Raw genomic sequence first — 21,153 nt, forward strand, 5'->3', positions numbered from 1 at the left:
TTCATACATTGTCGGTGGGATTGTAAAGTGATGCAGCCACTTTGGAAAACAGGGATGAACCTTGAAAACATGCTAAGTGAAAGAGGCCAGCACAAAAGACCACACACTGTATGATTCAATTTATATGAAATGTCCAGAATAGGCAACTCTATAAAGTAGATTAGTGGCTGCCTCGGGCTGTGGGGGACAGGAGGGAGGATTGGGGGAAACGGAGTGACGGGTGAAAGGTTTCTTTTGGGGGTGATGAAAATATTATAAAATTGACTGTGGTGATGGTTGCACAACTCAGTGAATATACTCAAAAGTCACTGAATTTTACACTTTAGGTAAATTGTATGATATGTGAATTATATCTCAATAAAGCTGTTATTTAAAAAAACAAAAACAAAAAACAAAAGGATATGGACAGCCAAGAAAAAAACTGTTAGGGAAGTGGGCTTATACTCCGTAAAGTTCTGAAGGGAGAAGAACACCCTGGCATAAATAACAAAGAAAGGCAGGCAGCCTAATTTCTATTTCCTTCCAGAAAAAAGGAGAATAGGAAGCTGACCTCGAATACAGCAGGGCCTCACAACCCCATCACTAGGAGCTCAGGACTGCACATCTGTTGCTGTGGGGGACTGTCCTGTGCGCTGTAAGATGCCACGTCTAGTGGCTGGTCTCCGCCCACCAGATGCCAGTAACACCACCACCAGCCGCTCGGTAACCGTCAAAAACGTCAGCAGGGCTCCCCAGGTGGCGCAGTGGTTAAGAGTCTGCCTGCCAACGCAGGGGACACGGGTTCGAGCCCTGGCCCGGGAAGATCCCACATGCCGCGGAGCAGCTAAGCCCGTGTGCCACAACTACTGAGCCCGCGTGCCTAGAGTCCGTGCTATGCAACAAGAGAAGCCACCGCAAGGAGAAGCCTGCGCACTGCCACGGAGAGTGGCCCCCGCTCGCTGCAACTAGAGAAAGCCCGCTCACAGCAGCGAAGACCCAACGCAGCCATCAATCAATCAATCAATCAATCAATCTTCAGACAAACGGTCCCCCACAGAGAACTACTGGACTCGAGAAATGGACCTCCAGGTTTGCCCTGCAATGTAACAGACCCCTGGGTGCCTGAATTTGAATTAGGTTGTCTTTTTAGGCAGGACAGTAAGGTGGGGCTGGAAGAACCATTTCAAGAGAGAAAATGCATCTATGTGATATCAGGTAGGAAAGGAGGTGACAAGTCAGGGCAGCTCAGAGAGAATTTACCACAATTGTCTTTGGCACCTTTTTGGTACAATTTCCGCCATTCTTATGGCACCACAACTACTTCCTCCCTGGATTTAATAAAGATTTTCAATATTAAAAAAAAAAAAACTACAAAAGCCTGAGTGTCCTACCTGTCAACGTTAGCCTAGTATACAGCTGTATGATTCAGAACAGGCTAGGTTCTGCTGGATAATAACGGTCCACAGAGCTCAGTGATGCTTTCCCGTTTACTTCTCATGCCATGTGTTCATCGCGGCTGATTTGGGGCTCTGCTCCGTGTCTCCTCACTCTGGGACCTAGGCTGACGGAGGAGCTACCATCATGAATACTGATAGTGATGAGGGAGAGGTGACTGTTCTGGGGGTCTTGAACTGGCAATTACACATGTCAGCCCAGAAGTAACACGTCACCTATGCTCACAACTCACAAGACCCCACCCAACCGCAAGGGGGCCAGAAAGTGCAACCATACCACATGCCTAGAAGACAGAGCCAGAAATGTTCAATGAACACGAAATACCCTCGAATTATCTTCCACACTGCTTTCCCCGTTCATGCAAATCATACACCTATACACATGTGTATACAGATATGCGGAACGTTCACTGCTGCACAAAACAGGATCGCATTATAAGCAGTCTTTTCCACCTTTCATGTCTCCCCCAACAGTAACTCGTGCAAAACCTCCCAGAACAGCAGGTATAGTGCTAATTCATTCTTGTTAGTGGTTAACGTAACATTCCACGGTGAGTGAAGATAACGTAAGTCACAGGTGTGACTGGAACTAAGCAGAGATCCAGGCTGTGTAGTTGGTAGTCTATGTATCTGTATCCTGTCCTCACGAATTTGAGGAAATTGGTTTTAACTCTTCCCCTGCCATGAATGCCAAGCCCTCGATCCTGCTAATTTTGGAGGTTGCAAAGACGAAGCACATGAGGAACAAAATTCTCTTTTCTTGCTCCTTTTTCTGATCCTGTCACTCATCTACATACACCCTTTCCTTCACAATTCCTACTTTCCCCATCTAAAATAGGGGGAAATGTTGGATTTATTAAAAAAGAAAAGGCGCCACACCGTTTTACTTTTAACTACAGGCAAATGGCACCGACCACGGTTTCTCCTCTCCTCTGCAACATCACCCCCAACTCCTACAATTCTCCCTCCCTCCTCTTTCCGTGCTCCCCACTCTTCCCCATTCTCACCTCCTTTTTCTCTGACACCTTCTACCTTGTCTTCCATTTCAATTACTTTAAATGGAAAAAAGGGAATGCAGACTGGGGAAAATGGTTAAAAACTAGGAGTACAAGGAAAGCTGGTGAAACCTTACTCAGACAATGTTCCTTCTCCAGTGATCTCCCCAGACGTGAAATGAAAAGTTGCCTAAACCTCTAGCCCTCTCGGTTTCCAGCTTTAACTCAAAGCTGCTACCCCTCAAAACATTTAATCCTCCCTTCATACTCCCATTCCATCTCATGTAATATTAAAAGAGAGTAAACATATTAAAAATAAGGGAATTTGCCTTTGTGGAAGCACTTTCTAATGCTTTCCTATCTGTGGCTTTTCTGTAGATCGACGTATTTTACTGTGCAATGGCCACACCATTCTGTGTATTCAAGGGCACTCAGCCCTTAAATGTTTGCTTCCTTATTTAATATTTTTAATTACTTTTTAAGCTAGACTTCTCAGGGGCTTTATCTGAATGGTATTATCCAAATTATTGGAAGTCTAAATTTTTATTGTTCTGTTTGAAGTTACTCTCTTGTTCCCTTTTTAAAACTGGACCCGTCCTATCTCTCTAGACGTTCTATAATGTAGCTAATCTAATAACCTATTAATTTGTTAATGGAAGAAATCTACCTCCCCTGCTCCTCTTCCCCATCAAATCAACGTCCTCAGCCTTCCAGAAAGTTAAAAGGAGTTTCTTCAGACACGCTGCAGGCCCTACGATCCACTGGCATGAATTTTAAACCAGGTAAAAGGCAAGGGTGAGGCTTGACAAATTGGTACGGACGCCACACAAGCAGACAAGGACTGTGCCTCCATTTGGGGTTCTGCCTCTCAGAAAAATAGGGAAGGGCAGGGAGGATTTGTAACGCTGGTTTTTCTGCACTTCTGACTAGGAAAACAAAGGAGTGTAACAGGCTTGACCTGGAAAGGGACCTGTGTTAAACATTAAATGAAAAGTGGAGTTTTTTTTTTTTTTAATGTTTTTCAGTACAGGATTAAAAAAGAATGAGAAGGCCTTCCAGTTATGGCAGCATAAAGAGACAGGCAGTTCCTTTCTGCAAAACACCCACCCTGCCCCCCGCAAAAATATAAGCACAGCACTAGACAAAATTATCAAAACCAACAATTGCAGGGAACTGGAAGTTGACCAAAGGTAGACAACAAACTGAGCTGTGGTGATTGTTAAATTACTTGTTAAATAAGGGTCCTGGAATGTTGGATGTCGCATCGTGAGCCTCAGTCCGACAAAAGCCCACAAGAGAACCGAAATAGAGAAGCTGACTACTCACAGCCCTGGAGGAGTACAGGGTGGGAGGTCAAGGCAGGGTGCAGGCAGAGGGAGGCCAGACTGGGACATACGCCCTTATTAAGGTCCACAGATGGAGTGCTTCAGGGTTCCCAGGGAAACCAGATTGCACCATTCAAACCAAAAAGACCAGGGTTCTCGTAAGTTTTGCAGGGGGCTCATCCAAGGGGTACACCAGGGGGAAGGCCCTGGGACGTGGAAGAGACTGTGACTCTGCAGCTGTTTCAAGGGCATGCTCAGAGGAGGGGCCGGTGTCAGTTCAAGGCCCCTCCAGGCCACTGGCCGCACAAAAGGATGCTGAGGCGGCAATATTATGGAGTACTTCAGCTAAACAGTGGAAGGCTGTGGGTTTTGTGGCCACACCATAACAAGAGTCCCCCCTCACTCAATGACTTTTAAATATGCTGGTACTGGCCATGAAAACAAGTTGCTCAGCTGCCAGGAAACAGACACAGCTCAGGGCAGCGATGGGGGGTCAGAAACGCTTGGCTTCACAAGCTAAGCATGGAAATGAACACACGGGAATGAGCAGGGGAGATGGGGTGAGCAGCAGACCAACCAGGAATTCAACAGGGAAAACCCTAGAGATGAGTCATGGAAGGGCTGATACAAGTTCTCCACACATCTCTGGCTGAATAGCCTGTCATTTTACCAAATTTGGAAGACCGTATTCATTTATACTTAGAGGGCTGCATGAAAACCCTCAATTTTTCAAATTAGGTGAAAAATATTTTTTCATTTGCATTATCTTTACAGTGAGATTTACTATCAATTTGTGTTATTTTGTGAATTATGTGGTTTGTGTCTTCTGCCCATTCTTGTACGGTCTTTTTCTTATTAACTTGTAAAGGCCATTTATCACAGCTATTGCAAACGTTTTCCCAAATGGTGTGCCTTTTAATATGTTTTATATGTAAAATGCTTATGCAGATGACTTTCTCTTTTCTAGTTCCCTCCTTTACCTCTATGTTTAGAAAGGCTTTTCTACTCTAAGATCAGGAAGTATTTACCCATCCTCCTTCTCCTCCCTCCTATTTTACCCACGTTTCTAAAGCCTCAGGGCCAGTGGTATTCTCCTGGGCTTGTAACTCACTGAGCGGACAAGACTTCAATGACGTAACACAGGCTTATTCTCTGAGAATAAGGGGCTCCTTCTCAATATGGCTTACAGCTCGAAATCCCCAGTCATGGATCGTGTTTCCTGCCAAATTATCCATTTATGTCTTCCCCATTCAGCCACCTAACAGCTGTCCCTTTATTGTTTAGGTATCCTGGGACCCCGATGGCAAATTTCAAGGGCCACGCTCTCCCAGGGAGCTTCTTCTTGATAGTTGGACTGTGGTGGTCAGTGAAGTACCCACTGAAGTACTTTCACCAAAAGGGGAAGAGCAGCCGACTGACTCACCACTATCAGCGTCTGGAGGTCACTGAGGCCGCCATCAGAACTCTATTTTCAGTCATCGGTAAGGAAGGGGGTCATTTGGCCCAGGGATCTCCTTGTCATACCCAGAACCCGTCACCCACTTCCTGGACCCTGTGGAAAATGGATGTCTCCACTGGCAGGGATAACGTAAGAATTTGGGGCACTAAATATTTCACCATAGCATCTATTGTGTACCAAGCTTAGTAACACTGACAGTTTAATAGCACCTTACATCACAGTTCTAAGTTTCACACTATGAAAAACTACCACATAGACTGCAGCATTCTTTGCCCTAGGAGGATACAGGTATAATTTGTAGGAACACAGGCATAAATTGTAGAAATAGAAGACATACTTTATGAAAAAGACAAAACAGAAAAAGAGAAAATAAGAACAAATTAGAGTTAAGCTCATGTACGTGAGTTATGAGAAGGTACTAAACGGAGCTTAGTTTTAGAAAAGTCATCTTTTTTCCCCCCAGCTCTCTCCCTCCACTAGAATCTCACGAGTGGTTAACACCCAACTCGTACCCTCCATCCCCAAATCTCAAGTGCTTAGAGATGGGGATTCATGCTGGAAGGCTAGTCAGAGAGGCAGAGAAAAGCCAACAGACAGCTGCCTGAGGGGAACCTTCCTTCACTGTGCCCCATTCCAACAAACCCACCCACTCCCATGGTCACCTGACAGCCATCCAGCCCACTGGTGGCCCTCGAGGAACAACACGCGGTGTCAAGAGCAGACAGAATTCCTTGTCAGGACCAGCCCATCACGTGAGTGAGGAGGGAGCTCACCCTGCAGCTACATTCTGCCACCTGTCCCCTTTGGCCTACAGTTTCTCCAAGGAACGGAAGCAAGGGCAGTAGCTCCCCGTGGAGTGAGCAAAGGTCACAGTCTAGCTGAATGTCCCCTTCACCAGTCACCCAGGCATCGGAAAGGCTTTGTCGTCTCTATGAAGCTGCGAAGTGATAGGGCCCGTGTGGCTTAAACGGTAAAGGACAGCATCAACTTGGCCTTAGAAAAGCTAGAAAAATGATATTTTGCCTCTTTGCTATGTGAAAATAATCCTCACCCAAGAACGGTCTCTTGGGGCCTCTGCCACGTGCCAGGAACTCGCTGTCTGGGTGCCGGGGGGGTGGGGGGTGGGGGAACAGACGCAGTCCCTGCTCTCGGAGGCCTTCTGCTCACCTGTCACTGGGACGTCCTTTTCCTGGGTTGCTTCCACCAGCACCTTCATCCTTTGTACATGAATTCAGAAAGGGGCCAGGGACTTCCCTCGTGGTCCAGTGGTTAAGGCTCTGCACTCCCAATGCACGGGGTCTGCATCTGACCCCTGGTCGGGGAACTAGATCGCACATGCCGCAACCAAGAGCCCGCACGTGGCAACAAAGACCCCACGTGCCGCAGCGAAGACCTGGTGCAGCCAAATAAGTAAATAAATAATAATAATAATAAAAAAAAGAGGAGGTGGGGATCTGGCTTGAGAAAGAAATGTTTGGGAAACGGTCCAGAACGTTGTCACGGAGGACGTATTCTAGGCTCCGAGAACATTCTGGGCACCAGGCAAAAGGCGAATCTTTTGCTCCCAAGAAGTGAGAGCTGCCCTGTGGTACTGCTTCACCTGTGTGCCAGCCCCGTCTCCTGAGCTACAGGGTGGCCAGGATCACCAAGGTGTGGTCTTGGCCTTGTTCTCCCAGCGTCTGGGACAGAGGCCGAGCGCCATGGGAGGGACCCTCAGTTCCGAGCTCGCCCCGGGCGCAGGAAAAGCACACACCCGGGAGTCGCTGGGCCTGCCACGGCTATCTTCACCTGCAGTGTGTCTCGCTGGCATTCTATCATTTTCCACCTAATTGTTCCTTTCCAGGTTTATCTCACGGCTCGCTTGGCAGAGGGGACCCCCAGAGAATGCATCAGCCACACTCTCGCTTAAGAGGCAATGCCTTGCTGTCATCTCAACTGCTGGACAATGTCCTGGGGACCTGTGTGGCTGCGTTCCTATCGCCGTTTCTCCCCCCTCCCCCAAAGGAACGGCAACAAAGGCAACATGTCTGCACAGGTTCCTCAGCAAATACATATTTCATCCTGAAACAGCTGCATCTGAGGCAGCAGAGTAGGTCCACAGAGCCGTGGGCCACCTTCGCCATGACTCGGGGTCACTTCGCCGTCTATTTGTCTTGGAGCTGTTCTTCCCTCCCTAACCTCCACTCCCGTTTCCCTGCAGGCATGCTGGCAGAGCAGTTTGTTCCGGACGGGCCCCACCTCCACCTGTCCCATGAGGACCACTGGGTAAAGCTCATGAACTGGCAGCACAGCACCATGTACCTGTTCTTTGGGGTCTCGGGACTCGTGGACATGCTGACCTACCTCATCACCCACATCCCCTTGGGGCTGGACAGACTGGTCATGGCTGTGGCAGTTTCCAATGAAGGTGACTGGGTGGTGTGGACGGAGACTTAGAGGGACGGGAGCACAGCAGATCAGAAATATTGCAAATGTAATCATCTTCCCCAGAGAAACCTAGTTAGTCTCTGCGCTTCAGAATCCTACACAGGACCTGATCCTGTGCTCTGGACGGTACGGGTGGCACGTTCCATAAAGCAGCACAGGAAAGCACGAGGCTTTTAGCCAGAGCTCTGGCTGGCAGAGCACCAACTCCCCCTGCCCGCCCAGCGCCCGCCCCGCCCCGACCTCCGCACGAAGTACTGGCGGGGTGCCATCACACAAGGGGGTGACCCTCTGGTTAGGGGAGAGGTTCTCCGTGCTCTACCCCAACCTTGCGCTGTCGCTGTCCGGACTCCCACCCAGTGGCTAGGACACATCTCCCAACGCAACTCATCTTAACTGGATGAGAGAAAGCATGTTGTAATCCAACCCCTCGTTGATTTCTGAACCTCAGAAAGAACTGAAAAGAGGTTGAATGAGGGTAAAACTGAATGTCAAGTACAAACACACAACTGGTCACATATCAGCAACATCTCACCTTCCCATCCTGGACTGAACCCTACCTACCACAAATTCGGTAAAGAGATGTTAAGATTCATCCTCTGCTGCTTATACCCGCTTACACACAAACACATACACACACACACACACATACACACACACACACACAATAACCTGCATCGGTTTGTTGCCCTAGATTGTCACATAAACTGACTTCCTAAGTGCCAGACAGACACTTCCTAGTCAGGCTGAAGCTGGGAACGGATCCCCTGGGGCGGGGGCGGGCCCGACAGCATCCCCTGCTCCACACAGGCTTCCTCTTGTACCACCATGTCCACCACCGGCCACCGCTGGACCAGCACATCCACTCCCTCCTGCTGTGTGCCGTGTTCGCGGGGGCTGTCAGCCTCACCTTGGAAGTGATCCTCCGGGACAACATCGTGCTGGAACTCTTCCGTACCAGCCTCGTTATCCTTCAGGGCACCTGGTTCTGGCAGGTAATTATTCAAAACCATGCTCCTCACCTGGTGCAAGGACAAAGCAGGCCCGCCGAGCGCATCCAGGAGATGCAGCACTGACACACCACTCGAAGGGGGTCAGAAGCCACTTCTCTGCCCACGCCCACCCCTGACCTACGTGACTTTAGCCATCGATATCCTGCTGACACATAAACAAGCGTCATCAACAGAGCACAGGTAGCGAGCAGGCTGAGGATTTATTTACCTGCCTGCCCTTCCCAGCAGAGCTACTGACACCACTTACAGCCTCTACTTGCTTAAAACTGTTCATCTGAAATGTGGGCCCTGAAATTTTAAGTAAGGCTACACTAAAACCAGAGCTAACAGAGCAATTTCCTGTGCAGAGGCTGTTCAATGCTAACAGAGGCATGGGAGTTGTCTGGGCAACTACAGACACTCTGGCAGCCACAGGAGGCTAAGGGGCTTCTCAGGCCCACCCAGTGACAAGGCTGGCTTCTCTGTATAATCCACCAGATCGGGTTCGTGCTGTTCCCGCTTTTTGGAGCACCCGAATGGGACCAGAAAGATGACGCCAACATCATGTTCATCACCATGTGCTTCTGCTGGCACTACTTGGCCGCCCTCTGCATTGTGGCCATCAGCTACTCGCTGGTTTACTGGTATGTCCAAAACAAGATGACTTCTGCCAAGTTTGTCCTAACCTGCCCCGTCCCCGAAATGTATTACATTGCATCCTTTTTACCTCCACGCCCCACCCTTCATAACTAAGCAGTGCTAATATCTACCACTTAATGAGGGCCAACTATATGCCAAGCTCTGTGCAAGGCACTCTGTGCCTGCACGTGAGGGTGATGAAGTCTGAGAAGTTAAAGGACCGTCTGTCTGGTCACGGCGACCTCACAGACTCAGGTTTCGAACGCAGTTCTGATGGATTTTAAGTCCGTAGTTTGAAAGGAAAAACTCTGCATTAGGCATCAGTACTGAACCGCAGTCCCTGCTGTGTCCCTGGTTCATTCAGAGCCCAACACCTTATTCCTGGTTTTGCCCTACTTCCCAGGGACATGTGACGGTCAGGTAAGACACCACAGCAGCAAGCGCTCACGACAGCGCTCGCTCTCCCGAGGTTACCAGAGTAGCTAGTAATTCCTAGGCACTGACTGTGTCCCAGCACTGTGGTCAGCACTTAAAGTGTGTAAATTACCCCACTTAATGCTCACTTTATAAAGGATGCACGTGATGTTTATAGACAGGGAAACCAAGGCTTCCAAAGACTAACTGGATCAAGTTCACCCAAGGGGTAAACGGCAGAGCCCAGCTCTTTAACCACTGCACACCCGGTCCTGCTAGTTCTGTGTCGTCAGGGCCACCTCTGTTCTTTCCTCCTTCCTGATTTCCCTACCCAAAGAGAGAGAGTTCACCCAGAGAGAGTTCCACACAGACCAAACAGAAGGGAAAGCAGGCCATGGTTTCTCTGAGTTCTCCTGCCCGGTCAGTGAATCAACAAACTGTGGGGCAGGGGAACTAAGTTGAGTCTCAGTTACATCACTGACCTTTAAGTGACTGTGAGTCCTTTCACCACCAAAGAGCGCTGTCTAAGAAATCGGAGATGCAGATGAGTCACCACAGTATTTGACAGAGACATAAAAAACATGCTCTGAGGGCCAGCGGACGCCTTCGCATCCTCGGGTGAGGGAATAAGGCAACCTGGGGCTCACTCCATCTGCAATTATTGTCTCCCCGTTACAGCTTCCTGACACGGGTAAAGAGGCCTGGAGACAGAGAAATCATTGGGATTCACAAGCTGAAGTCAGATCACACCTACCAGAAGATCCTCCTGAGCGGCTCTGATGAGGACTAGGGCGGCCATCGGTCACCAACGGAGGACAGAGTGTCCTCTGGGGGCACAGCTGGTGGTCAGTGGGGCAGCTCCCTTCCTTCACTGAAATCCCCATTGTGATCCACTCTCAAGGGTCTGTATATTTGCATCTGCTCATTTAACCAACTGAGGTCTCTGCTGCTGTGGTATACTTTGTAGAGAAAAACGAAGCCAGCCTTTATTTGTGTCTCAGTGTGAAGAGAACTCAGACTCTGAAAGTTTCAGAACAGGAAGTGACCTCATGGGTGAATTCAGAATATGAATCCAGCAGAATTTACTGCTTTTGATAATTTAGCCCTTTTGCCCTCAAGAAGGCAGGTACTTTCTTATCAGAAGGTGAATGACAGAGCCTTTATTTTAGAGATTTAATTCTAATCCGTATTTTTTAAAGTAAAATAATTCACGAGCTTTGGTATTTTTAAACATGACTTGCTAAGCATCTCCTAACTAATCATAACGTTCCGGAGTACTGCAATACCACTCACTGTTGACAAGTGATGAAGTTGGGCCAAAGGTGATTTTTTTGGTTAAATCAGGAAGCTAGTGAGTGGTCCAGCTGAGAGCTGGAGCCCAGATATTCTGACTTCTCAAAAGTACCCTAGTAAGAGGGTGCTGACAGGAAACCTTTATAATGAGGTGGAGAGAAAAATGTCAGGTTATGGAAGGCCTTGAATTTCAACATAGCTGAAAGCAAAAGATAAGAATCCTGCAAAGGACGTGAATCTTGAACTAGTGACATAAAGTCTTGATACTCGAATCTTGGTTCTGGACCTGTTCTTTTTTTTTCTTTACGTTTCGTTCAACAAATATTTATTAATCATCTGCTTTGCACCAGCACTGAAATGGTTGTAAGGATTAACGAAATATGTGTCCAGCAAAGAATTCACAGTCTAAAGGGAGAGATACAAGCAGTTATGTGCACGGTGACTGGTGCCCTAAGGGGTAAGTACAGATACCATGGGAAACGAAGGAGGGGAGGAGAAGGTGTGTGTTTGGGGGGTGCCCTACAGAAAAGCACATTCCAGGAACAGAGAATCCAGGCACAAAGACAGTGAGAGTACGAAAGAACGCGGACGGCTAATCAAGCTCTGTAAACTGATAAAAGTGGGTTAGGGCAAATCTGAAAGGTCATAGGGACCCACAGTGCCATTCATTTGTACAGTATTTCCCAGACCTTAAACTGCTTTCTATCTCGTTTGACTCTCACAACCACCTGTACTGCAAGAACATCAGGGCTCTTCAGAGAACCGGATCAGCCTAAGGCCACACAACCACGAAGTCCTAAAGCCAGCCTTCAAGTAGGACTCAGAGGCCAGCTTCTCTCCCGCTATGCCCTTCGCTACTTCACACCAACATGGCAGGGATCGGCTGTGTGAAGCACGTATGCTCTTTGGAAGGAATGCTGTACTTACACGAAGGGCAACCTCCCACGGTCAGCCAGCATCTCAGGGTCGAAGCCACATCTTAGGGATTAAGCATGAGCTACTTGAAGACACTGCATTTTGAGAAGAGAACCCGGGAGCCCCCTTTCAGGACCCACTTTGGCCTGCCTGCTGAGTAGGAACCCAAATGTTCATTTAGCAAGTCCTGAATGAAGCATGTTCTATCCAGCAAGTTCTACTGTTGGCCATTAATGTAAAACGTGTTCTTGCCTCAGGGACTGGAGATGGGAAGAAGGAACACAGTCGCAGGTTTACTTTCACAGTAAAGATCTCCATTTTAGATTTTTTTTTTTTTTTTTTTGGTGGTACGCAGGCCTCTCGCTGCTGTGGCCTCTCCCGTCACGGAGCACAGGCTCCAGATGCACAGGCCCAGTGGCCATGGCTCATGGGCCCAGCCGCTCCGCGGCATGTGGGATCCTCCCGGACCGGGGCACGAACCCGCGTCCCCTGCATCGGCAGGCGGACTCTCGACCACTGCGCCACCAGGAAAACCCTCCATTTTAGATTTTTAAAGTGGGGAGGGGACAGAACACTTTAAGGAAATGCAGCGTTTTCTAGACAGTGAGGGGCTGAGGTGTGACGGTCAGATACAAAATGTTACAGTTTGTTCTGATGCACCTGACACAGCACTGTTTGGTATACCTTCATGGAAGTGATCAACCCGCATAAATATTCTCAGACGTGGTGACAAAGTACAAACCGATCACAATGCCATTCACCAAATCTAGTCTCAGATACATGGTCTGAATAATTTCACCAGCCTCTGAGCCTCTGAACCAGGTTCTTCTGGAATGGTTCCCCACAAAACACCCACCAGCTACCATGTCTCTACAAGACCCCTGAGGTCTGCACGCAAGGAACCATGCCTGGTGCAAATGCCGGTGGTGTCACCCAAGCAGCTCCGGCAGGGGGTGCCATCCTCTGGGACCCAAGGGCAGGCTGGGCAGGAAGCACCGGGTCACACTTGCCACCGGTATCCTGAAAGTGACCCGCGGGCTAGGATGTAAATATCTGCGGGCACCCAGGAGACAGGCAGAGTCAAGTGACTTCAGCAAATAAGAGTGGAGCTTAGGGTTGAGGCTGAACAAACGATGAAATCATTTGTTAAGTAAATTCAAAAGGGATTTGTTTTAACCAGCAGTAAATGCCAGAGCCAGGATCCCTCAAGTTTCTACCTCTTTCTCGTTTGGAAACCGGCACACGGGCTTTTCGCGTGACATGTGCTCGAGGAAATAATGCCATGCAGACGTGCTCTCCTCCACTCAGGTCAAAAACCAGTCTTTCCTTCCCTGCAGTCTCCACCTCTCCCCATTACCAATCTTATTTCTGTGCCAGCCTTCTACCACCCACCAAAAGCTCAATCTCACCCCCGCCAATTCACCTCTGCTCTTTATAATCCAGGCTTACCACTCCCGGCTCCGGACGGTCCCCACGTCTCACTAGGACACATCACAGCCACGTCCCCACAGGAAGGCAGCAGAAAGGGCACCTGAATTAAAAGACTGCACTCGCAGCTTGGTTCTCTTTAACTTCAACTCAGGCTTGGATTTTCTCAGTTAGAACACGGATGGTCATGTCTATTTTACCGAACTGCTTTACGAATCAAATGTCTGTGTACCCAGTGAGCCACTCTTTCTCTGCACCATTGCAACTTGCCTGATCACTCAGCTTCCACCCAGCAACCCCTCCAAAGGAGGCCACTCCAATTCTTTGCCCTCCAACTCCACTTCCTCACAGAGACCCCATCAAAGATCATCACTGAATTTCCATGAGTTAGAGACACATTTTTAATAATCTGGATACTTTCAAAAAAGACAGGGAAGTCCTGTCGTTACAGAAAAGCTTCACCACCCAACCCCTGCTCCAATACGAAAGAGGCATACTGTCAATAATCAGTGCTTTTAGTTACATTTTAAAATATTCTGAGTTCTGCCTATAGCTCGATGGAGGCTGAGAACCATGAAGCAGCCAGGAGCAAACGACTGTAAACCCAGACCCACCTCCTCTGTGGCTGGTGCCGCCTCGTGGCTGCACCCACCCCCTACCCCTTCTCCCCACCTCTACTCTGGAGCAGAAGCGAGCAAAGTTCTACTTAATAGGTGACATTTCAGGCTTGAGGCCGTGTGGTCTCTATGACAACTACTCAGTTCTGCCTTCTAACTGAAAGCAGCCATAGGCAGTACATAAATGAATGGGCACGGGCTGTGTTTCAATAAAGCTTTATTTACAAAACTGGGTAGCCAGCCCAAGGGGCATGGCTTGCTGACTCTTGCTCCGGAACAAAGCAAAACGCATCATCTCTGAACTGCAATAAAGCCTGTGCTGCAAAAGCAGCACCTCTGCTGGCGTCTGCCTGCTCTGTCCGCTGGCCCTGGACTCGCGTGGGGACACGCTCGATAAGGGGGTCTAAGTCTGCAGGTGACGGTATGGACCACAGTCAAGATCCTGACAGCCCGTCTTTAAGAGGGGCCGCCAGACTAATCCCATTTCAGGTGGGATCACGTGACCTCACTTCCCATGTTTCTCCCCCACCTCACGGCCTCTCTGTTACCATGCAGAGATCAAGTCAGCCTCCAACTTACTAAGAATCTTGCTCTTCTCTCGTTCTGGTCAAAAGAATAAATAACCAGTTGAGGGGGAGGGGGCGAGCTAAGCCCAGGTTTCTACTTGATAAGGACGTACAAGATGTTCTCTAAAAAAATAAGTTACATAAAAACGTCTGGACACAGAGCTCCTAACTAAACCACCAGCCACAGAGAAGACCAGAGCTAAATAAACCCCGCACAGCACGAGCCTCGTCTGCCGTCTGCACACCTTCTCGCCGTCTGCCCATCCTCAGAGCCTCACTCCAGGAGACAGCTGGGCTTGTGTGGCCACGGCGCGCTCACACGACCCCACCAGAGAAGCTTCTCCTGGACCAGACAGAACAGACCTCGGAACCCCAGCGCACCTGGCGCAGCGCACTCCCCGCCGAGCAGCAGCCGGGCCGCCATGGTCCCTCCGCTGGCCTTTCTCAGGCAGATGTGCCCGGGGGGTGATGCACCACCCGCTCCTCCCTTTCAGCCAGAAAGCCGACCGGGTGTGGCTTTTGCGGCCACCGTCTTCCTCCCTGAGAATCACTGCTGTTCAGGTGCCTGTTTAGGAGATGGGGCCGTGGTCACGACGACCGTGGAGACGGCTTTGGAGGAACCAGAAGCTGTTCCTTGTTGAAGGTGGGACGCGGGGACAGTCTGGATGCGCACCTGTTTGCAGAAAGAGTGTCTGGTCGGCAGACTGCCCGCGGCCCGTCAGCTGAGGACGAGCAGCACGGGGCAGGAGGGCAGCCCGACACGCGCAACGGGTGCCCGGACCTCACCTGTGTGGCCTGACCCTGCTGCTGGAGCTGCTGCAACTGCTGGGCGGTGAGGAAACTAACCGGCTTGTTGCCAGCAATGAGCTTCGTGCCTGCTGGCATGGTGGTGAGGATGATGTTGCGGCCCAGCCCGCCAAGGCTGCGGAGGGGAAGCAGGAGTGAGGCATGGCCGGGCCGGGCCAGCATGAGGCCAGGTCTGGGGCCAGCGGAAAACCCCGGCACTCTGGACTGAAATGGAAACCGGCTGCCGAGACCACCTTTCTTCCAGCTTCTATGCTTCCCGTGTCAGAGAAGAGAGCAAGGCCAAAGGCTCCCAGCGCTTTGGATGAAATGGCCCTGTATCCGCTCCGCGACCAGCAGGAGTAACGGACGGGGCCCTAGCAGGTGTGCACTCCTGACCAGAAGCCCAGCCCTGCCAAGGCAGCCGTCCTGAGAGCAGCAGACTTATCTCCTCATGCCCTCCATCCCCATCTAAGTCAGAGCCACGAGACGCCCAGGCCCCCAGGAGGCCCTCACCTCTGAGCCATCCCAGCCCAGGGCTCAGACATCGAGGCGAGGCCTTCCCTAACGCCCATGCTGGGGACTGCCCCCAGCTGTGTCACGCCCACCACCCCCATCCAGCTCCGCCTGTGTCCTCCCCCTTGCTTTCCCTAGAGCATGTCACCGGCCACACAGTACTTTAACTCACTATTCCTCTCCCCACTCACCCTACAGTATAAGCCTGAAAGCAGCACCAACTTCTGTCTGTTTTAATCACTGCTGTACCCACAGCACCTAAAACAACACGGGTGCTCGAGACTCACTGCTGAGCACAACGGAGGAGCCCAGGAAACCAGCCGCCTTCCCCTGCATGTCTAGGTGTCCCCCCACGGCCGCCCGCCCAACCCTCCACAGCACTTACTTGGCTCCAAGGTTGCCTTTGATGATGGGGGCTGTGACCACACCCTTGCCCTTCATGGGCTGGCTAATGACAGAGAGCGGAACTGTGATCCGCGTAGGCAGCTTCCCCTAGAGAGAAAAAGCAACTAGGTTTACGGAAGAAAAGACCGCCACGCAGCGTCACCCAGCGCCACCCAACATCACCCAGTGCCACCCAGCTGCCATGAGCCTCCTCTCTCCTGCCTCAGGAAGCAGAGCAGCCGCACGCACCTGCCGTCATCAGGGCAAGACATGTGCCTGAACCACCAAGGAAAGCGTGTGTCCACTTCGGCACAGTATGAGCCTGAGCTCCCAGAGGGGAGGGTCTTACTCATCCACGTACCCCCAACACCGGGAACACAGCCAAGTGGAGGAACTGAGCAAGGACAGAGGCACTCAGGAGTGAATACAGCAGGTGCATAACTGCTGCTCCCCTCGAGCAGGCGCACTGCTGGGGAGCACACAGCAGGACACATTCCCCGAGTGCTCTGCTTCTCCCAGAGGTAAGGGAGGTTAGTCAGCGAACACTAGCAATAAACTCAACCACATGACAAGTCCAACCCACAGCTAATAAGAAGGCCCAGAGGAAGAAAAAAGGAGCTGGAAAGACCTGGTATCTTTGGGATTTCATGATGGCTGGGGTTCGGCCGCTACACTAGCCCATTTGTAGGTTGCCTGGTTTTTAACCCTTGGTTGATGATAAAATTTATACACAGTAGGATCCTGTGTACATACAACTTTAAAAAAATGATTCAAGAGGGGCAGCTAACAAGATGCAAAGAAAAGGAATCAACATTTCCCACAGGCAAGCTGGTTCTAAAGAAGCCAGGCATTCAGGAGGAAAACTGTATACCAGGGCACCACACTGATCTCCACAGCTGAGCTCAACTGCAGCCCCTTAGAAAGCACGGAAAGATGTCAGTGGGCAAGAGAACACGGCCAGATGGGGCCTCCAAGGGAACCTACTAGGGTTGTATTGTCGTCCTAAGAATCCCTAGTGTTGAGAACAAGACCGCTTCAGACCAGCCGTCCGCCAACTTGTGTCCCTCCATGAACTAGCCTACCAGCTGCCTAGACAGACAGACAGGCAGCACCACTCAGTACTTCCTGCCCCACCAAATGCGCTCCGGTTACAGTGACCCTGATTGATGACAACAGGGTAGATACCGCTGGATTCACCTTTCTGTTTCAGAAGGACTCAAGAGAAACAAAAGTGCATCAAGTAAGCACCGTCTCCTCGCTTTCTTATTTTAACTTCTCTGATACGAGAACCCAAACAAACATTTCCTTCAAAGCGACGCTGCACTTCAGGGTTGGCTGGTTGGCTTTACTACCATGTAGGTCCTCCTTCCTCCCACTAATCCTCTGGATTTTATCCAAATTAGTAAGGTTTTACTATATTGCCTGCTTAGAAAAGTAAACTGTATTTTATACCGTCCAGATGCACCCACCATACAGAACAGTGCCCCTTATCTAGAGGTCAAAGAATAAACACATGCACCCAGAAACACACCTGTTGATATGGAAATTTGGTTTATGATAAAGGTAGTACCCTCAAGTTAGTGGGGACGAGGTATACTAGTCATTGATGTTGGAATAATTTGAAAAATATGAGACCTATACCACATGCCATTCACAAAAATATATTTCAAATGGATTTCTCAATTACACTTTTTTTAAACTCTAAAAATATTTTACGAAAATGAGGGCTGACATCTTTATAAGCCTGGAGTAAGAAAGGCACAAGACACGAAACCTAGGAGCCGTAAAAGAAAATGTTGATGGATCTCATCAGATAAAATACCTGCAGAGCAAAAGGCTTCACATGCAAGGTTAAAAATTGACAGACTGGAAGAAAATATTTTCTACACATACAAGAACTAACATGCAGAAGATACAAAGGCTGGTGCCAGCTCACACAATACGAAAAGGCCAAATACCCCAGAAGAAAACTGGCAAAGACTGATTCACCCCTGGAGAGCCCATGCCAACCTCTGGACGAATGGCTGCCCATCCTCACTAACGATCCAGGAAACAGAAAAAGAACTCTCTTTTTACTACTAAGATAGGGACATAAAGTTTAAAAAAACAGGATATCCAGCACGAGGTTAGGGTACGAGGGAAACAGGAAACTAGCTGATGGGGGGAGTGTAGGCTGGTGTGGCCTTTCTGCTAATACAACTGGAGTATCAGAACTTTCAATGTGCACCTCCCCGACCCATGCCAGGAACCTCTGCTCCTGAAATACTGATACATGTTCACATACACAAACATGCACTGTAGCAATGTTTTTAACAAGATACTAAGTATCGTAGGATCTGGAATGAGGCCCAAGACACATTTTTAAATATTTAAATAAAGCAAATCACAGATTGAGGTCTCTCATAGGGATTTTAAAACCACGTAAATATATACGACAATGCCCAGAAAAAGAACTAGGAGGATAAATGCCAAAACACGACGAGTGATGAGCCTCACGAAAGGAGAATCGGAGGTGGTAAGAGGAACTTCATACCTACTCCGTGTACCTCTGCACTGTTTTACTTTTTTTTTTTATAACATCTTTATTGGAGTAGAGTTGCTTCACAACGTTGTGTTAGTTTCTGCTATATAACAAAGTGAATCAGCTATATGCATACGTATATCCCCTGCACTGCTCTACTTTTATGAGAACGTATGCCCATGCTACACTTTTGTAAATTTGTCTCAGAATTAAACAGCAAAGTATTTTAGTAAAGAAGCCTGTTTGGGTCAGAGGAGGAGACAGACTCCCAACAAGAGAAGCTTCCCAAGCAGAAGGGCTGGTCTCCACCACCAATGTTACTCACAGCCTGGGACGTGGAAACAACCGTGGTGCTGACGGGGACCTGCCGCACAGCAGGGGCTCCCGTCCCGATGCTGATGGGGGTGCTGGAAGCCCCAGAAGCCACGGCCACAGTCTTGGACACGGCAGCATTCACACTGGGCAAGGACACCGCGGACGTATGGACAGTTCCAGACCCACTGGCCACGGAGGACCCTTGCTTGGCATGGGCTGCGACCGTGATGGTCGGGCCTGCTTTGGGGGGCATCACCCCCAGGCCCTGCACGATGCGGATGGTGGCGGCTGGTTTGGCTTCCGATGAGGCCACTGTGTTTTTCCCCTTCTGGTCAGCCACACTCACGCCAAGCGCTGGCATTAAGCGAAAAGCTGAACTCGAGGCTTCTGTTGGCTTGAGGTCAGGAGTCACTTTGACCACGGTGGTCCCTGGTGGAGTGGATGAGGGGGCACTGGCTGGACTGGCCTTGGCAGGGCTGTCAGCTGCGTGGACTGGGTTGGAAGTGACGTGTAAGGTAGCGGAGATGCCTTTGCCTGTGGGGCCGCTGCCTGTCCCAAAGAGGTCCTGGGTCAGTTTGACTGTGGTGACCTGGGACTTGGCCAACGTGGCCATCATGTCTGGAGTGATCCGCAGAACAGTCTGGCCTTTGGCGTCCGTGGTGATGGAGGAGGGCGGTAGCCGCAGCACATCCTTGCCCTGGATATGGAAGTTAGTGGCTGTGAGTGGGATGCTGCTGCCCGTCTGGGGCTTCACGCCGAGCTGCCCAGTGATTGCCACCTGGAGGGGAAGAACAGCACTGACAAAGGCGTTCGCGAGGCTGAGCTGCTTCCAGAGCGTGACTGGGGGAACCTCCACTGCGGGAAATGTGGGTCTCATGTATTTTTCTAACTTTCTATTTTGAAAAATGGAAGACATTCGCCAAAGCAGAAAACAGTCTAACAAATCCATGCACCCATGACACAATTTCAAAAGTTATCACTTGGCCAATTTTATCTATCTTTCCCCACTCTTCAGGGAGCTGGGGTGGGGAGAGGGAGGAGTTGGAATATTTTAAAGTAAACCAATAAGTATCATTTTGCTGATCAACACATTCGTCCCTGGGTATCCAGGGCTGCTCAAGTCCCTGACATAAAATGGCACAGAACAGTCGGCCCTCCGTACCTGCGGGTTCAAAACCAAAATTCCGTCAGTGGTTGGTTGAACCTGTGGAGGCAGAACCCAAGGAAAGAGAGGGCCGACTGGACTTCTACATGTCTCTAACCTAGAAGAGAACTTCTAAATGTAAAAGTAATCCCCTATCATCACCACATAATCACCTGTAAATATTATAACACACACTAGCATTTCCCCTACAGTCTCAAAAACGCCTCACTGTTGTGCCGACCTCCACTTTGAGGCAGCAGCAGGGCCCGGCACTAAAGGGCATGAGCCCCGGGGCCAGACTTCCCAGGTTCACATACCAACTCCTACCTACGGCCAATGTCCACGTGCAACAGGTGCGATCCTTCCAGGTGGGGGACTCTGTGTCTCGTGAGCCGTCCCCCCTCTACTGGGCCACTCATGCCATCGGTCGAGTTCACTCACTATCCATGTCCACTGAGTGGTCACTTCTCAGGCCTCGTCTCACTGCCCTTCACACGCCTGGTGCTGCTACGGACTTCGTGAGCACACCTTCCTCTCAGCCTGTCCCAGTCTCCACACCACAGTGTTTCCTTCTGTTTCAGTGAATGATAGTACCACCCACCCAGTCACTCAAGCCAAGAGCCACAGGGTCATTCCTGACCCTGTCCTCAAACCACCAGGAAATCACACTGCTCTACCGCCAGGCCCTTGCTCGAAGCCCAGCCCACCGCCCACCTGCACGGCTGCGACTCCCTCCCAACTGGCTTCCCTGCTTCCGCCCTTGGCCCCTAAAGTCCATTCCACACAAAAGCAGTGGAATGGACTTCAGATTTCTTTAAATGTAAACTAGGTCAAGTCATCCTGGCTCACAATCTTCCGATGGCTCCCATCACATTTAAATTAAAAGCGAAGTCTGACGTGACTTAACCACTGGCAACCTCGCCTTCTAACACCTGCGCACTTGCTCATGGAGCCTCCAACAGCGTTCCTGTCGTTCCTCAAACATTCCCA

The 21,153-nt window shown here is 50.0% G+C and overlaps 2 protein-coding genes across 6 annotated transcripts in view; one reads left to right on the top strand and one right to left on the bottom strand.

Moving 5' to 3' along the window:
• Positions 1-12,159, top strand: part of TMEM45B (transmembrane protein 45B) — a 31,609-nt gene extending 19,450 nt beyond the window's left edge. Inside the window, exons 2-6 of the mRNA XM_067751572.1 lie at positions 5,038-5,234; positions 7,413-7,619; positions 8,447-8,631; positions 9,127-9,272; positions 10,360-12,159. Coding sequence (XP_067607673.1) covers positions 5,054-5,234; positions 7,413-7,619; positions 8,447-8,631; positions 9,127-9,272; positions 10,360-10,471 — 831 coding nt within the window. The 5' untranslated portion in view covers positions 5,038-5,053 and the 3' untranslated portion in view covers positions 10,472-12,159. The remainder of the gene's footprint in view (positions 1-5,037; positions 5,235-7,412; positions 7,620-8,446; positions 8,632-9,126; positions 9,273-10,359) is intronic.
• Positions 12,160-13,704: 1,545 nt separating this feature from the next.
• NFRKB (nuclear factor related to kappaB binding protein) overlaps positions 13,705-21,153 on the bottom strand; it is a 36,686-nt gene continuing 29,237 nt past the window's right edge. For all 5 annotated transcript variants that reach the window (XM_067751567.1, XM_067751568.1, XM_067751570.1 and 2 more), the window contains 4 exons: positions 19,030-19,797; positions 16,185-16,291; positions 15,287-15,422; positions 13,705-15,173 (listed from right to left, as the gene is read on the bottom strand). In XM_067751567.1, coding sequence (XP_067607668.1) covers positions 15,048-15,173; positions 15,287-15,422; positions 16,185-16,291; positions 19,030-19,797 — 1,137 coding nt within the window. In that variant the 3' untranslated portion in view covers positions 13,705-15,047. The remainder of the gene's footprint in view (positions 15,174-15,286; positions 15,423-16,184; positions 16,292-19,029; positions 19,798-21,153) is intronic.

The sequence above is a fragment of the Pseudorca crassidens genome, chromosome 9, assembly GCF_039906515.1.
Source record: "Pseudorca crassidens isolate mPseCra1 chromosome 9, mPseCra1.hap1, whole genome shotgun sequence".
Classification (NCBI taxonomy): Eukaryota; Metazoa; Chordata; class Mammalia; order Artiodactyla; family Delphinidae; genus Pseudorca; species Pseudorca crassidens.